We start from the raw sequence: 16,399 nt of genomic DNA on the forward strand, positions 1-16,399 counted from the left end.
CTATAGGCAACCACCTGGTGCTCCAAATCTTGAGGTTTGTGTACCTTAATATCTTATGACCATAGGTCACTGTTACACCTAAGCAGTTTAAATAAAAAAAGGCCAATACTTAAAATGTGTATAAAAATTGGGAAAATGAATAAATAAGAAGTGGACTAAATCCTACAGAAGTCTTTGCTCCTTTGAGCTCAGTAGTTGCTACTCCAGCTAGCAATCACTGTAATACTCTGTTGTCAGAATGGGACTTACTAAAAAAATGAGGTAAATTACCGCCTTTGAAAGGTCTAGAAAATTCCTGAAACCCGAGGTTATTTTCTACCAATGGAAGTGCCAGTTGCCAAAAAGGTGGTGGACCGTGGGGCTCAGAGCATGAAGGCGCGGCGGGTGGTCCCATTTCCACCCCCGTGCGAAGGAGCTGCATCCCGGGCTGTTCGCTCCCTGGGCTGCGGGGCGGGCTCCATCGGCCCCGTCCTCGCTTCCTCTGAACATGTCCCACACGTTGGCTGTTCCTCGGCTTTCCAGCCAGCCATTAACGGTCAGGGGTGTTTTGTTCACCGCTCGCTATCTTTCCCGTCTCCCTATCTAGGGAACATGTTAAGCCGCACACGTCTCTGTCAACACGGACGTGAGCTCCGTGTCCCCCACCGCAACCAGCCGCGCAGGGCTCCGCTGCCCCTCTGCAAGGGACACGGCCACCTCCTGCCTCGTCTTCCGCTGAGTAACTTCTCCCTTACCCTAATCTCGACCCTACCTGTCGGCCGAGTCTAAGGCAAGACTCCCCTGCCCCACAAAGCCTCAGCAGCCTTCCCCCCCCCGGCAGCCCACCTTCCCCTTGGGGAGCTCGGGGCTCCCCCCGCCCCGGCAGCCGGGGACCCCCGGAGGCCCCCGCCCGGCGGGCAGCGGCTGCGGGCAGGCACGGCGAGGGCCGGCGGCCCCGCTCCGCCCCCGGCCGCCGATGGGGGACGGGCCAGCCGTCGGCCTCGGGGCTCCCCGGGGGAAGCGGGGCGGCCTGCTTGCAGCACCTGGCCGGCGGCGTGGGAGATGGAGAAAGCCGCCGGTTCCCGCTCCGTGGGCGGCAGCTACCCGCAGAAAAACGCCGAGATCCTCAGCAGCCAGTACGGCATCAACCTCTTCCTGGCCGGGCTGCTGCTCACCTTTGCCTGGGCTGTGCATGCCGTGGGCATCAGCAAGAGCCACCTGCTCTCCTACCTCATCACGCTGATGCTCATCCAGCTGCTGTGGATGCTCTGGTACCTCTGCAGGAGCTGCACGCAGAGGAGGCTGATCCGGGACAAGGACACGCACGCCGGAGCCCGCTGGCTGAAGTGTAAGTACTGGCCGGTGGCACAAAGGGTGGCACCGCGCACGGGACATCCGTGCCATCACCTGTCTGCTACCACTTTGTTACCCTCTCCATCCCTACCAGGAGGCATCCTGGTATTCATGAACTTAACGCGCATGCAGTGCACTCTAAAGTAAATATATGCATAAGCTGAACATACTAGGAGATTGTATGGGAAAGCTGTTTGCTAAACATCCTCACTTTCCGACGTACCATTTACAGTGCTGAAAGCTCTGGCACCTTTTTTCCCTTACCAGGCTGGTTTGGCGACACTTGAAAAATAAAATATAGCTAAGGGGAGAGGCAATTTTGTTGGTGTCATGCAACTCTTTTGGAGGAATTGTCACCTTTTCCAGACAATGTAATGCAACTTACTTTAGGCTAGTACCAGTCAGAAAGGTTCTCAAGTGCTCTCTATACCAATATGTATCAGAGATTCCCATTTATATGTGTACAGTGGTGTCTTAGAAACATCTGGAGATAGACAGAAGAGGACAAAATCCCTGGCCAGATCAGTTTGTAGATTAGTACATAAAACATCTAAGCAAGGAATCTAAAGCTAGCATTAGCTTGTAGGAAAAGTATGCAAGTTTGCAAGGGTAGTGGTGGGATGTGATGGCCCTTATCTGCAGAGTCAGGTGTGTACTGGAGTAAGGATATAAAGGTATATTGAGAGAAGGTAGCTGGGGAGCACATCACAGAGTCATAGTGACAGGAATGCTGTGTTTCTGGGTCCCAAGAAAAAGAAACAACCTACATCAGCACTGTGTCGAGTAATAGGCAAGCCCAGTTTTACTGACCTCTTTTCCAGTCTTGGCACTGTAAATGATAAGTTGGAAAGTAAGTATTTTAAGTGGAGTGCTATAAGACAGCTTTTCCATAAAATATTTCCTACCTACTAGCAATGAGACGACAGTTAATTATGACAGCAGGTAATGAAATACCTAAATGAAAATCCCGAGAACATCTAAAACCTGATTATTTTGAAAAGTAAGGTTGTGTTGTGGAAATCTAGTTTGTTCTTAGTCTCAGTGCTTGTGTGTCTTTTATTTTCTTTGCAGCTGTTAACAATTGTGCTGTATGAATTGCTCAGGGAAAATATTTTTTTTTAATGGCTAACATGCAGCCATGATCTGTAGACTCTTTCCTGAAATGTATGGAGTTCGTATACCAACTGTTGAATTGTTCTCCTTGATTATTCACTGTTTTCCAAAACAATATTCAGCTCTCAGGCATTTTTCATTTATTAGCTTATGTGGTTTACAACCTCCTGAAATTCATTAATGCAAGGCTTAATTTGATCCCATTTTGGACCAAGCTATGCTTTTGTTACTCAGAGGGTAGCTTTCCCCTCCTAAGTATGGAATAAATACTGCTTAACACGGGTAAGTACAGCAGGACCCCCTGCCCTTTTTCTTTTGGCACAGCATTCACAGCATTTCATTTGTCCTACAGGATATAAGGAGTCACAGAAACTTAGAAATAAGATACTGGATTGAGCTACTAGGTTACCTTATCCATTTCTTTTACCAGCACAGGATGGCTCTTTGTACTAGCTTCTCAAGTGGTGCAGCTTCCACGGCTTCTCTTGGATGTCTAGGCTGCAATTCAACAAATTCGCCCTTAGGGAAAGACCTACACTTTCCTATTCTTAGGAGTTTCTTGTAGTTACAACAAGGCTGTACAAATCCTTTATCCTCTGTTGGTAAAAGAAAACTTACTTGAGCTAAGGAAGAACTCAGGTGGCAATTCCTCTGCCAAGATAGCCCTTGCCCTCCTCTTTATCAATGGTTTTATCATAGAAATCTTTTATCTCAAAGACTGAAAGTCCAAAAAAGAGGAGGGGGGGATGACAAATTTTCATCAAGTCTTTCCCCAGAAAGCTCTTCGCAATTTTTGACTAGCTCTATCAGCTGCTTTTGAAAGAGTATCTCCTTGCTGTCATTGTGACAGCAAATGTTCTTGTATTAAGCAGTATAAAATAAGTATATTTTCATGATTCCCTTCAAACTGTGAATATCATTTCAGTAAAAGTGGTGGTAGCTGGCTACTTAGAGCATTTTGCTATGACAAATGTTGAAAAAGAATGACTTAACAAAAACCTCCTATAACCGAGTCCTTGCACACGGTTAACAACGCTAGAAGGACAAATAGTTTACAAGAATTGCTCACAGAAAGGTTTCCTTGAGCATTTTTGCAACTGTGTGAACCCTAGAGCACAGCCGTCTTCCCACTTGTGTGGTAGACCAAGAACCACTCTTACAGTCTGAATGTGGGAAAAGTTTCAGGAAGAGCTTTGTCTTTAATAAGGTACAGTTACCCTGCCCCAGATAATCACAGAGAAGCTTAGGAAGTCCTTTCCTTGACTTATTCCAAATGTTATTCCCCTGAGTACACTCTCCTGTTAGGAACAGCTCTCTGACCGTTATTTGGAAGTTCAGCCAAGTGAGCCAGAGAACTCAAAATGAAAATCAATTGGCTTCGCAAATGGCTTTATTTTATCACGTCCTCCAGCAGCACAGCTTCTGTTTAAAGCACAGACAGCTAGTCTTGGCAGACTTCAACGTGTATCTTTTTACTGCTTCCATTAAATTGTCTATTATTTGAACAATATTTTAAGTTTAGAGTGGCATTTTCACAACTGTATCATTATGGCTTTTTTTCTTCTTGATGGTTAATAGAATTAAGCCAGCACTTAGCAATGCTGAAAATCCTGTTCTTGATCCCCTAAGATATACAGGTTTCAATAAACATTTGAAAAAAATCCCATTTTTTTTTAATAATACAGTGCTCAATAGCAATCATTTCATGTTTCTTTAACTTTCAAATAGAAATAGCAAAACAGTGGAACTGTCTTCCTTATTTATAATTACTGATATATATCTAGTATTTCGTATTAGTACGTAATACTGAAGTTTGCATCAGGAAAAGTTAACATGGAAACCATTAGCACACCATATGTATGGTCATTATAGTTGTGCTTTGATTTTTGACTAAGCAAATTAGTACAATCATTCTCTCTTGAAGCCCCTTAAATATGTATGTTGGACACTTTGTATATGCTTACAGTGTGGCCACCTGAGTGATTGCCAGAAACATCTAGATATCATTTGAATAAATGAAATAATGGAACATTAAAAGAAATGAGTCATATAAAGTCTTCTAATCCCTGGAGGACAATGGCAAAACTGCTGATTTCAATGAGAATAGATTGAAGCCCATCAAATCTCTGATGGATGTAAAGGGAACATTAAGAGAGATACTAAGGCATAAACCAAAATACTAAATGTGAAAGAAACTTCGGGGGGGGAGGGTTGTTTGGTTGGTTGGTTTTTGTTGCTGTTGGTTTTTTCCCCCCTCAATGGTCTGCTGGACATTGATGTAAAACTGTAAAACTATACAACTGAAATACTGATATTGTGTAATGGAAGCAAGACAGAGTGGAACCACAGTACAGGTCATCCTTGTAAAGACAAGATGCACGTATGGTGCAGGAGACAGATCACTAATCTAAGATGTATTTGCTTTTTATTTTTGTGAATTTAAACCTGAGCCCCTTGCTTGGCTTTGCCTTGCCCTGCCTTCTCTCTTCCCGTTTCTTCTAGTTAACAAGTCCCTTGTGATCCTGTTCTTCTGAGCCACTGTCATGAGTAATGGAAGCAAGGATGCAGAACTTTTGCATTATAAAATACATTTTCCACCCATTTTGCTCTGACATTACTACTTCACTAAAGCAGTTCGTCAGGGCTTGATCCTGCACCATGAATTCATTGGGAAATTACCTTACTAGTGTCACGATTGGGGAATTAAATACCTTTCTAAAATACTCTGTAAAGTCAACATATGTACAACAATTCACTGTAGAGTAATTGTGGAAGATTTTTATAATCTTTTTGCTTCAGAAGATAGCATTTTCCTTCTCATTGAAACAATTATAATACACATTAAGTCCAGACAGATAGTGAAACAGGCTGAGTTTCCTGCATACTTTCTAAATAAACCATGAATCACAGAATCAATCATAGAATAATTTAGGTAGGAAGGGACCTCTGGAGGTCATCTAGGCCAACACCTTGCTCAGAGCAGGTCCAATTACCTCAGGTAAAGTTATTTCAGAAGAATTAACAATTCTAATTTATTTTAGAATAATTTAAATTCTTTAAATAAGGAAGGAAACGTATCATTTGATCTCAAGAGTAGCCTAGATTTTTGCATTTTGTGATGTCATTTAGTTTTATACGTAATGAAAATGGCATATCTATTTAAATGTGGGCTCCAGTCCTGTTACATGTGTTAGAAATAATACAAATTAGCTGACATAATAAGCATAAATAAAAAAATGTATGGGATTATACACGTGCATGATGTGCAGAGCTGAGGTTTTAGATTTTGCAATATGAAAGCAAAAGTTTCTATCTCTTGGTAGAAATTACACTCCATCAGTAATTTGACATTATTATTATAGAGAGATTGTAAAACAGAAACAAAATCCTACTGGAATTCATACCCTTGTGGTTAAAAAAATTTCTGAAGTCTGTTTTTGTTTAATTTTAAAGGATCAATGAAATAATAAACAAAAATACATTGTGTTTTTATCATTTACACTTAATTTTTATCAATGCGACTTTAATAATGTATTATTAATTTAAAAAATTATTAAATTAGTGTTATATTTTATTAACAGAAGTCAAGGGGAACATGTGGTCCTTACAAGGAAGTTAGGTTGTGGTTCCTTATAAAGGATAAATATTCATCAAAGTCAACACTAGTGATGTTATTTATTCTGTGAGGAATTACAAAGAAAGATTAAGATACTGATGCTGATCTATATCTTAAGGTCCAGTTAAGGTCCATGGATAGATTTTTATCTAGTCTTAATTCAAATAAGCCCAAATTAAATCCAGGGGAAGCTTGTTTGAATAAAAGCCTAGAGAGAAAAAAACCCAAGCAAATGAACTCTTTAGAGTTTGGTTCAGTAATGTTATTGCCAGTTGTGCTTACTCATATGGGTACAAACCCAATAATTAATAATATACATTGTGTTACATATAGCTTTCCAGAATGAGTTTGTAATAAATATTTATGTTCCTGAAAGAAAAAAAAAATTAAACAAGGGGAAACATGTATTTTGAAAGTTCTTTAGTATATGAAATACATATTTAGAGAAACATATCAGGGTTTTTTTGGGGGAGGGGGGGAAATAATAGATACAGAAATGAAATCTTTGGTTCCTTTCTAGGGGAACAAACGATAGCTCATTGTAGTTTTGGTCTCTGAGTTAAAGCGCAACCTCCTGAACCATGGGGAAGGCATACCAAGTGATTGTGTTACTTCCCACTGTCGAGCTCTTGGGCCAGGAGACTGTAACATGATTGTTCAGCTCCCTGGAATTGTATAGTTTGCTGTGTGGCTGTATAGAGCATTAATTCATGCACTGTATGGCTGCTTCAGTGCTACCGTTACTTGAGAGGCTGACCTTGAAGGAGCTGGGAGCCATCCGCAAGGTGCTGAGTGTCTCCAGGTCCTGGAGCTGGACTGGCTCCTCTACACTGACCGTGCAAGGCGTGTACAGGGTGTGCTTTCGTAATACATTGGGCAGAGGCTTTCACAAATTAGAGGGACTTATTACATTGAGTCAATTATCTTCATGAACATCAATCTACTTTTATTTCCCTAAACAAGAACATGGATATTAATTGACTTTTATTTCCCTAAACAGATTTTAGCATATTGGTACAGAATGTCTCTAGACACTATAACTGTACATTGACATTTTCTAATATCTTTTTCATTTCTAGGTGGGATTACATTATTTGCAGTGATTACTTTAATTCTGGACTCTTTTAAAATTGGATATTATATTGATTTTTCAAACTGTTTATCACCAACTGAAGGCATTTTTCCTGTTACCCATGCCGTGCACACCATTTTACAGGTAAAAGTCACTGGTTGCAGTTTTATATTATATCTGTATTTCTTACCAAAAATATCTTTATCTTCTCATCATCAGTGAATTTTACACTAATTTAATTTCTAAGCATATTACAGGATACTTTTGAGAGCTAAATTCTTGTGCATGTATATCCTTTCTATGCGTAAATTCAGGCTTTGCAACCTGAAATTGCTCAGCTGTAAAACTCACATGGCTTCAAAAAAGAAATAATCAAAAAATGCTCTCTTATAGTTGAAGTTACATGCTCTTTTTTAGTTCAAGATACATATACAACTTTTAGAATTTTCAGGCTGAAATGGGCAGCTTGGCTAAAGACAATTCACTTATTTCTGTATGTAGGACTTGCCACACAAGTTCAATTCAGTTTGTCCTGATGTCCCATTGTGGTTAGGGGTGGAGGTCTGATACTTCAAAGGGACAAAACCCTTCCCATGTATTTAGCTTGTTATAAAATACTTGCACATCTTTCCTGTACCAAATGAACATGGATTTTCGTTCTAGAAGCATTTGGTTATGCTTATCAGTGGCTGCACAGTAGCAAACATAGTCAGTGGCTCCGGTAAAATATTCCAGCTGCTTGTTTATTTTAAGGCTTTGGGTCTATATTATATGGTGATATTCCATAGCTGATGGTTTATCACATGAATTACTCTGAGCCCCTGTCAGCAGATTTGTAGGAAAGAAGGAAAGAAAAAGCCACTCAGCTAAGATACGCAGTTATAGCCAGGTCATTTAATGCACTTTCCAAGATTATTAAGTCATTCAGAAAGAAAAGATTTTCCTAGCAGTTGTGGTTGCATGTAAATAAATATTTGAACAACCTACATTTTTCTGATTTCTGTAACAAAAAAAGCATTGAAATTTAAGCAGTAACTCTGATGTCTTCTATCTTTTTCTCTGAGGGTGAAATTCTGATTTGGTTGAAGTAATCTTGATTTCACATTCTTGTAATATCCACTCTCCATGTCTTGCAACTTCTTTGCTTTACCTCTGAAAACCAAACCAAAGAAATTAAGCCTTTTTTCCCTGCTGATCTGCATGCACCATTCTTCATTACATCCAGTGACCCTGAGCTGACAAGGTTTCCAGCTACCGTGAACTGGAGTGTGGAAGAAACAGTGTATAACAATGCTGAACAAAGGGAACAAGAATTCTAATTTAAATTTTACATCACCCAATGTTGCTGAATTTATCATCTCCTTAGCTTAAAATAATGAAATCTTGAATGTTAGCCTGAGCAATCAAAGAAAAAGTAAAAAAGTAATTTACCAGATACCTCTTAGTATCTAAGACAAATCTTCTCATGTCTTTGAAACACAGGATGAAATTACAGCAAAGAACATCCATAATTATGTGTCATCTAAAACCCGAAGGATTTGTTTTCTACAGAATATGTCAGATTCTGTTGTATTTTACTCTAATGAGGCATCCTGATATGTGTCATTAAATTAATAAATATATACATACTGCACCTGTGCAAGCAATGAACTGTCACGTACCTGCCCTTCCAAGACAGGCTCTGCATTACGCTCTTTCGCAGGCAGAAGTCCCTTTGAGGCAATTGAGTACTCTGTAAGCAAAAATTGGATTTTATGCTATTTCTTTACCTTATTGACTTTTCTGTTCCTCTTTCCCCCCACTTTCTTGACTCTAATGTCTGAACAGATCTTCAAAACTTATGTTTTTTAAGTTTTGAAGAATGCTTTCACATCTGCTGTTAGATTTTACTGCACGTATCCCAGAATGGGAAATTAAACACGGCATTAGATGAGACTAAGGTGCTAATTTCAATTTGTTTGATTTCAGTTGAAACCTCCATGGTATCTTGTAGTCTCTACACCTGGGGTTTTACAGTAGTCACACCTCCTTTTGATAAACACTTCATTAGACGAATGAATGAACATGTTATTGCTGGGTGGTGTAGGCGACCCACAGAGAACTGCATTTTCCTAGCTTTTTCAGAAATCAGATACTGAATGTCTTGGACAATACCAGGTGTGGTGTAGGGTGCCACAATAATGGGCACAGTGGTAAAATGGACTTCCAGTTACTCTAATTGCTGAAGAAGAACCCAAAGTTCTTTGCACTTTACAGACCATTTCTGGAACACCAAACCAGGCAGGTTTCTAAGAGAAACCTTTTGGACCTTTCTCTCCTGATATTCACTTACTGTCAAGTTCAGTATTGTAGGAGCTATTCTGAGTAAACGGGACCCCCAGTTTCACCCTAACATCCCTGAGGAATATTGGTATCGTTCTCCTTGCACTTATCAGCACTTGGAACCAGTTTTGTATCAGCAACAATCTGTATCCTGAGGTGTCCGTTATCCTCCCACAGAGATTCCCACTTTTAATATTTCTTTCCCCTTTACTTGCTAACTCAATACTGTTATCTCTCCCTCTTTTATTGTCCAGCTTGAGCTTTCTGCACCATGCCTGAGTGCAACTGCATGTGTTCCTAATGTGGTTGTCTCTCAGACTGATAGTACAAACTTTTCTCTTGCTTCCTGGGTGTCCGTTGTTTGTTTTAGTAATCAAGTCTTTCACTTATCTCTCTCCCTCTACAGAATTTCATATATTTAATAAATGATTCAAACTTAGCATCACCACACCCTGCAGCAATCAAACTGCTGTCCGCAGCTGGTAGCTATATTTCCTTTGTCATTGAAATAAAAGCCTCTCCAGATACAGACACAAGATATGTTTTGGTGAGTCATACTGAGACTTTCTACTGTTGAGCCGCTGACCCTGCATATAAGAAATCTTAGGTTCATCACGCCAGAGAGGTTCTGAGTGAATGTTGGAGGAAATCATGAGTTATTTCACATGTGTGGAAATGGAGCTACCTCAGTTTAAATCATCAGAGGATATAATCATCAGTGTTTCTGTCTACAGATGCACTTTCCTTTTTGAGTGTCACATGTGCTCATTAGTGTAATGACATTTCTCTGTATTCCTTTCATTTAGGTGTACTTTCTTTGGTGTCATGCAAAGGATATTATCCAGTCTTTCAAAACACTTGAAAGGTAAAGTGGATCTGATCCTCATCGGGAATGCTAATAGGTGTAGGTCTGCACAGTGCTTTAACACCTACAGTTTTACTGTATGAGGGACATCATTGAAAACTTACAAAGTTTGATCCTCCTAATTGTGTTAATATAAATAAAAAGTAACTCCATTTACCCAAGTGAGAAGATAATCATTAGTCTGAATTATTTTTTTCTTATTTAAACTGTGCTTATATTTTATAATACACAACGGTCACAGAACAAGTATATTTCTCTCATGAGAGAGGGAAATGGGCGAGGTGTGATACCACAGTGTCACTTGCTTTTTTTGAAGGAAGGAAGTGCCACGTATATGTCTTAAGGACTATGTGCTGTATTACGTTTTCTTTATTTAGCTACTGAAAGGGAATCTGCATCAGCAACCTGAAGTCAGTGCAATATATCTGAGGTATTTTATATTGATTTTTATGGAAAGCACCTTTTGGAACTAGGTGCAGGTACACAAATTCACTGGGAAACACAGCCTCCCTGGTGGTATCCCATATACCCAAATCAGTAAGGGTTGTGCACATTTCTGACACCAGAACTTGGTTCTCGCAGTGTAACTGATGTGTCCTGTGAACAACTGAATACATACATTTCTTACAGAAGTGAGGACTAGTCTTTCAGGCAGCAGAGCCGGCTCTGATGTATTTTTGGTTTTCTGAGAAAGTGGATTAATGTAGATTAATCTATCTATCTGTACCTAGAACATAAATAAACAAACATGGTAACTTTTAAAATACTCATCTCAAATTATCAATGAGCTGACCAGTTTCTATAGGAAGTAAAAGAAATTTACTCAGAAACATAATTGATGGAGAAGGTTCTGCTTTTGTTTTGCTCTCTTGGGTAAGAGTTCAAGCCTCATGCCAATGAGGAGAGAGATCACAGAAGGCTTTGCAATGTCAGCTGGTGAAATCAGCTCTGTTTATAAGTAGAATTTTAAAAATCCCTAACTGCAAGTCTGTCAGTGAGAACAGTGCAGTAATAAAGAACTGTTTCTTGGTGAAGGAACATTACCAGCCTCAGGTGCAGGAGAAAAATGCCTGGCTTGTCAGAAACCGGGAGTCTCAAAAACACTTGGAGACCTACCCTCACTGTACCAGTAGTCTGAATGGGATAAAGCCCTCTGTTGGCTTCAGCTCTCTCCAGGAGACAAAAATGCATGGACTAGAAGTTAGAGAAGGCGATGGTATCTGTGAAGAAAGACCAGCCACAGTGAGTATGAAGGAGCACCGCAGAAGGCTGAGAAATATGGCTTGCAAAACAATTAACCCTGTTCAGACTGTTCAGTCACTGTCATTAACATAAAGCTTGTCCAGCCCAAAGAATAACAACCATCACATAAGACAGCATAACAAATAATAACAGCATGCTATTAATGGTTTAATACATTAAGCCATTGTGTTTCTCTAAAATTTTGGAAGTCTAACATTCATTGTGCTCCACTGAGGAACATCTTTAGAGACATTGGTTATGATTTTATTTTCCCTGCACTGACAACTAAACAGCGCCACATAGCATGTCTACAGAAAGTTAATACATTTTATTTAACATATATGGAGGTATACTCTGTGCAGATTCCTTCAATAATTACCTTATTTTGTAGGTTTGGGGTTATCCATTCCGTGTTCACAAATTTACTCCTGTGGACAAATGGAGTGCTAACAGAGTCAAAACATCAACTGAATGAACATAAGGAAAGACTGATCACGCTTGGTTTTGGGAACATAACAATAGGTAAGCGAAAGGGTTGGTACATTTTGGAATTCCGGCTCTAACGCTCTCATACAAAATACTGCGTCACTGTAGGATGGAGCTGGGTCATTCATGACTATGTCAGCATAGTTATTCCCAGGCAAATGGCAGTGGGCTGATACATAGTCAGTTCAGATCATAACTAAAATGTTATATGATCATTATCATTATCATATACGTGATCCAGGCTGTCATTTTGTTCTAAACTCAAAACAAACAGATTTTAAAAAACATTTCTTTTGAGGAATAACATCACTGAGGAACCCTTTTATTAGTAAATCATAGAAGTAAATTGAACATAGCAGTTTTAAAAGCAGAGTTTACTATTTACTAAGTTATTTGTAGAAAAACAAGCGTGGATAATCCTGCAAATCTTTCCCAGGAGAGTGGTTACACATGGTGCGTGGTCCTATGGGATTCAGTGGGATGGCTCAGAGGGACAGGGGTTATCCATTAGTGCTGCTTTACAAGACAAGGATTTTGCTCTGGGTGGTTCTTTTTTTATCATGAACCATTTTCTCCATTGGTAAGATGATGCAAGTTGTAGTCAACAAACATTGAGTATAACTGCTGCAGATGCCTTCCGCTTTCAAAGGCCACTGAAGCATGGGAAAATTAGGAGTGCTTAACTTTAAAGAGGAAATAAAAGTTTTCAGCAGCTATAAGTAATTTTCTTCCCATGAAAATTTATTGGTACAGCTGATGATAAATTTTGATTGTGTTCACAAAGGAAAAGACAGACAGCTTTTGAAGAGGAAAATGTATGTTTTCCCACCCAGTGAATTCAATAGTGCCTGTATCCTAAAAACTCCTGATTTTGCCTCTACAAAGCCAAATCCTGAACTAATTTCTTTTTTGCCTATTTGTATAAATTGAAAATTTTAGGCATTTTTAATAATTCCTGCCAAAGTTCACATATAAGTGAAAATTTAAAAATCTGTAAAATAGTATTTTTCAGTATAACCATGTCTAAAATTATGCCCACAATTTTACATCTATTTACAATTGTTACCCTTTATGTGTATCTATGGAAACTATCTAGTTTCCATTAATGATCAGGTAGCTGAATTGATAGTTCAGAGATTTTGTAATCATGGAGCATTAGTAGAGAGGAGGCAAATCACAAGTTAGTGGCTCTTGATACTTCTACTTGTTAAATAGAAGCAGTTTCCTTATATTATTTCCTATTATTCTGCTGCCAGAATTGTTACACAATTATGAACAGTCAGAAATAGCATCTGAAACAAGGGGGAGTGAAACAGTGATCCACAAGACAAGTTTGGCATTAACATACAATCCACTGCAAAAGCAATTTTTTTTCATCTCTTAACAGTTTGTGCTTGAGACAAAACAATACCAACTTTCTCCTCCCCTCTTCTCTTCTAAAATTATAGAAAACAAAAGAAAAACTTCCAGGCACAAATCTAAGATCAGCCCCTAAAAATGTGCTCTTCAGCATGTATGTTTATATATTTATAAACAAACACATTGTGAAAATAAGTATCTTTTTTTTCCACCACTGTGGAAATTTCTGATTTCTGACATTATTTGCTTAGGTTATAAATGCACATTAAATATATTTATTTTACAAATACCAGCAATTGTTCATTGAGATGCCTTAAGGCTTTACAATGCAGGTAACTGCACAGCAGAGAGATAATGATTTCCTAGGTTCCTCTTAAAAGGAGCAGACTGATTTTTAATTTTTTTTTTTTTAACCTTAAAACTATACTGGGACATTGAGTGAAAGTATCTGTGGTTTACTTCAACTCTTTCCTAGACATAAACAACTTTTTAATAAAATGGTTTTGGTATTAGAAACCACACTAGTGTAAATAACTGATAAAAATGAGAGTAGAACTGAGCCCTTTCCTTGTTAAGCTTGTTCTTGATCTGATCCACAGATCCCCGGGCTTCTATAAAAGCCTTCTAAGCTGAAGGGCTGAGGACTCAAAGCCCTTGGGATCTGGATTTTCGTGTTATAAAAAAGTATTTTTACCAAGACCCTGCTGAAGTTTGGTGCACGTTGGTGCAGCATTTGTTCATGATGTGATTGTTGCTCAGCGGCTGAGCAGTGAAGTCAGAGATCATACTTCAGTGAACGTTCAAAAGCTTTGTTAGGTTAACGACTTCAATGGCAAGACTTTTTCTTAGGTGGCTAACTGGGTGGCATGATGTGTTGTTTGACTGAAATCTTACCTTTTCTGTTTTGTTATTTTATTTATATTTTATTTATTCACGTTAAACGAGAAATCTTTATAATGCACATAACTAATCTCTCCCTCTCCTTTAGTTTTAGATGATCATGCACCTCAATGCAATTGCACAACAACAACTCTCTGCTCGATATTTTCTCAAGGAATATATTACCTATATCCCTTTAATATAGAGTACCACATCCTAGCATCCACAATGCTCTATGTCCTGTGGAAGAACATTGGCCGCAAAGTCGAGCACCACCAGCAACACAAAACTCCATTCAAATTCCATGGCATTACTGTTGGAATGATTTTTGGGCTAATCGTGTTAACTAGCACAATAGCTATAGTTGTTGTGTATTTAATTCAGATTGGACGTTCGAAAATCAAAAGCGAGTTAGCACTTATTATGTTTTACTTGCATGCTATTTTTGTGTTGGCTCTCATGTGTACAGCTGGAATTGTCGCCCTTCTCATCTACAGACTGGAAGCTAGATCGTTGGATAATTCAAAAAATCCCGCTCGAAAACTTGATGCAGAACTGCTGGTGGGCACAGCTGCAGGGTCCTGGCTCCTCTCCTGGGGCTCAATCCTTGCCATTATCTGTGCCCAAGCTCATCCAAAATACACATGGTATAACCTGCCCTACTCCGTCCTGGTTATTATTGAGAAATACATTCAGAACCTCTTTATCATTGAATCCATACATCGTGAGCAGGAAAAGGTGAATGACGATATTAAAACTCTTCGAATAGTGACTATATCTCGGGGGAGCACTTTATCACTTACCCCCTCGTACAAAGAGATTTACAACGGCAGAGCTGCTCGTGACAACGGGGAGGTACCCTGCCTGTTTAAGGGCAGTATCTGTGGGAGAGAAAATGGTGGTGGTGGTGGTGCCAAAGAAGAAACGAGTCAGGAAAATAGTTCCGTCATGCATTCAACCTCAGATTTCTCATTTTACAGTAGAAACTCAGTTACTAACAACAAGAGGAGAATTCTGAAGAACATCGCTGCATTTTTATTCCTCTGCAACCTTTCGGTAAGACATTTTGAACATAATTCACAAGTTAATACCCAAAAGCTTCCCAACCTTTCAAGCCTGATAAGTATATTAAAATTACATGGTTCTATAGTTTGTAGCAAGTAAGTGTTACTTCTTCTGGAAGAATAAGTGAATATGCCTTTGGGGAACAAAGTTTATTTCAACATGGAATCTGGAAGCTTAGGCTCGTTTTAGTCACAGTACAAAAACTGTAGCAGCAGCGGAAGCTGAAACCCTCTTCCACTAGTGTGCCCCAGTAGCAACGGGGAGGGTTTTCTTAGGGATTTCTGGAACCAATTTGCAGTTCGGTGGGGTCACAGTCATTAAGGGCTAGTGACTCGTATCGCTGGTGATTAATATTGGCCTTGCGTTCTTTCCTTGCAGCTGTGGATACCACCGGCATTCGGGTGCCGCCCGGAATATGACAATGGACTAGAAGAAATAGTTTTTGGCTTTGAACCCTGGATAATTGTTGTGAACCTTGCAATGCCTTTTTCTATTTTCTATCGGATGCATTCAGCTGCCTCACTCTTTGAGGTCAATTGTAAAACATAGATCATATACGGTCCCTCAGTGAACAATTGATTGAATAATTAATTAAATAAATAACAGTTGAATGAGTGGATGGATGAATGAATGAGTGAACGTAGCAACAGCTGCTCAATAAACAGAAGATTCAATAATTTTTTTTAAAAGAAGGGACCGTAGCTAATAGCATGCAAATTTTTTTATTTTTCTTTCACATATTTTGTTATATATGTGGTGTTGTATAGGCACACTTTTCAGAATCATATTAGTGTTAATATGATTAACACTACATAGTAAAGTTAATTCGATCTCATTAATCTTTGTTTTAGTCATCTGGGATTTGTCCTCTATATAATTTGTATTGTTTTGTTTTCTTTCATTGTGGCTTGTGAAAGAGGTTTAAAAAAAAATCTGTGTGACTTAGGAGGGAAAATCCCAGGAACAGCTAAACTGAGTGATGCTCCTGAATCACAGAGATACTATGAAAACACCAACTCTTAATTCCTAGCTATGTTTTTATGGTAAA

General features: G+C 39.1%; 1 protein-coding gene across 1 annotated transcript; it reads left to right on the forward strand.

The window, feature by feature from the left end:
* Positions 1–1,041: 1,041 nt before the first annotated feature.
* Positions 1,042–15,900, forward strand: OTOP1 (otopetrin 1). Its single transcript, XM_050896564.1, has 6 exons — positions 1,042–1,327; positions 7,141–7,277; positions 10,262–10,320; positions 11,954–12,084; positions 14,396–15,342; positions 15,730–15,900. Exons 1-6 carry the CDS (start codon positions 1,042–1,044, stop codon positions 15,898–15,900), a joined length of 1,731 nt encoding a protein of 576 aa, XP_050752521.1.
* The last annotated feature ends 499 nt before the right edge of the window (positions 15,901–16,399 follow it).

This window comes from Gymnogyps californianus, chromosome 4 (assembly GCF_018139145.2).
Source record: "Gymnogyps californianus isolate 813 chromosome 4, ASM1813914v2, whole genome shotgun sequence".
NCBI classification, from domain to species: Eukaryota; Metazoa; Chordata; class Aves; order Accipitriformes; family Cathartidae; genus Gymnogyps; species Gymnogyps californianus.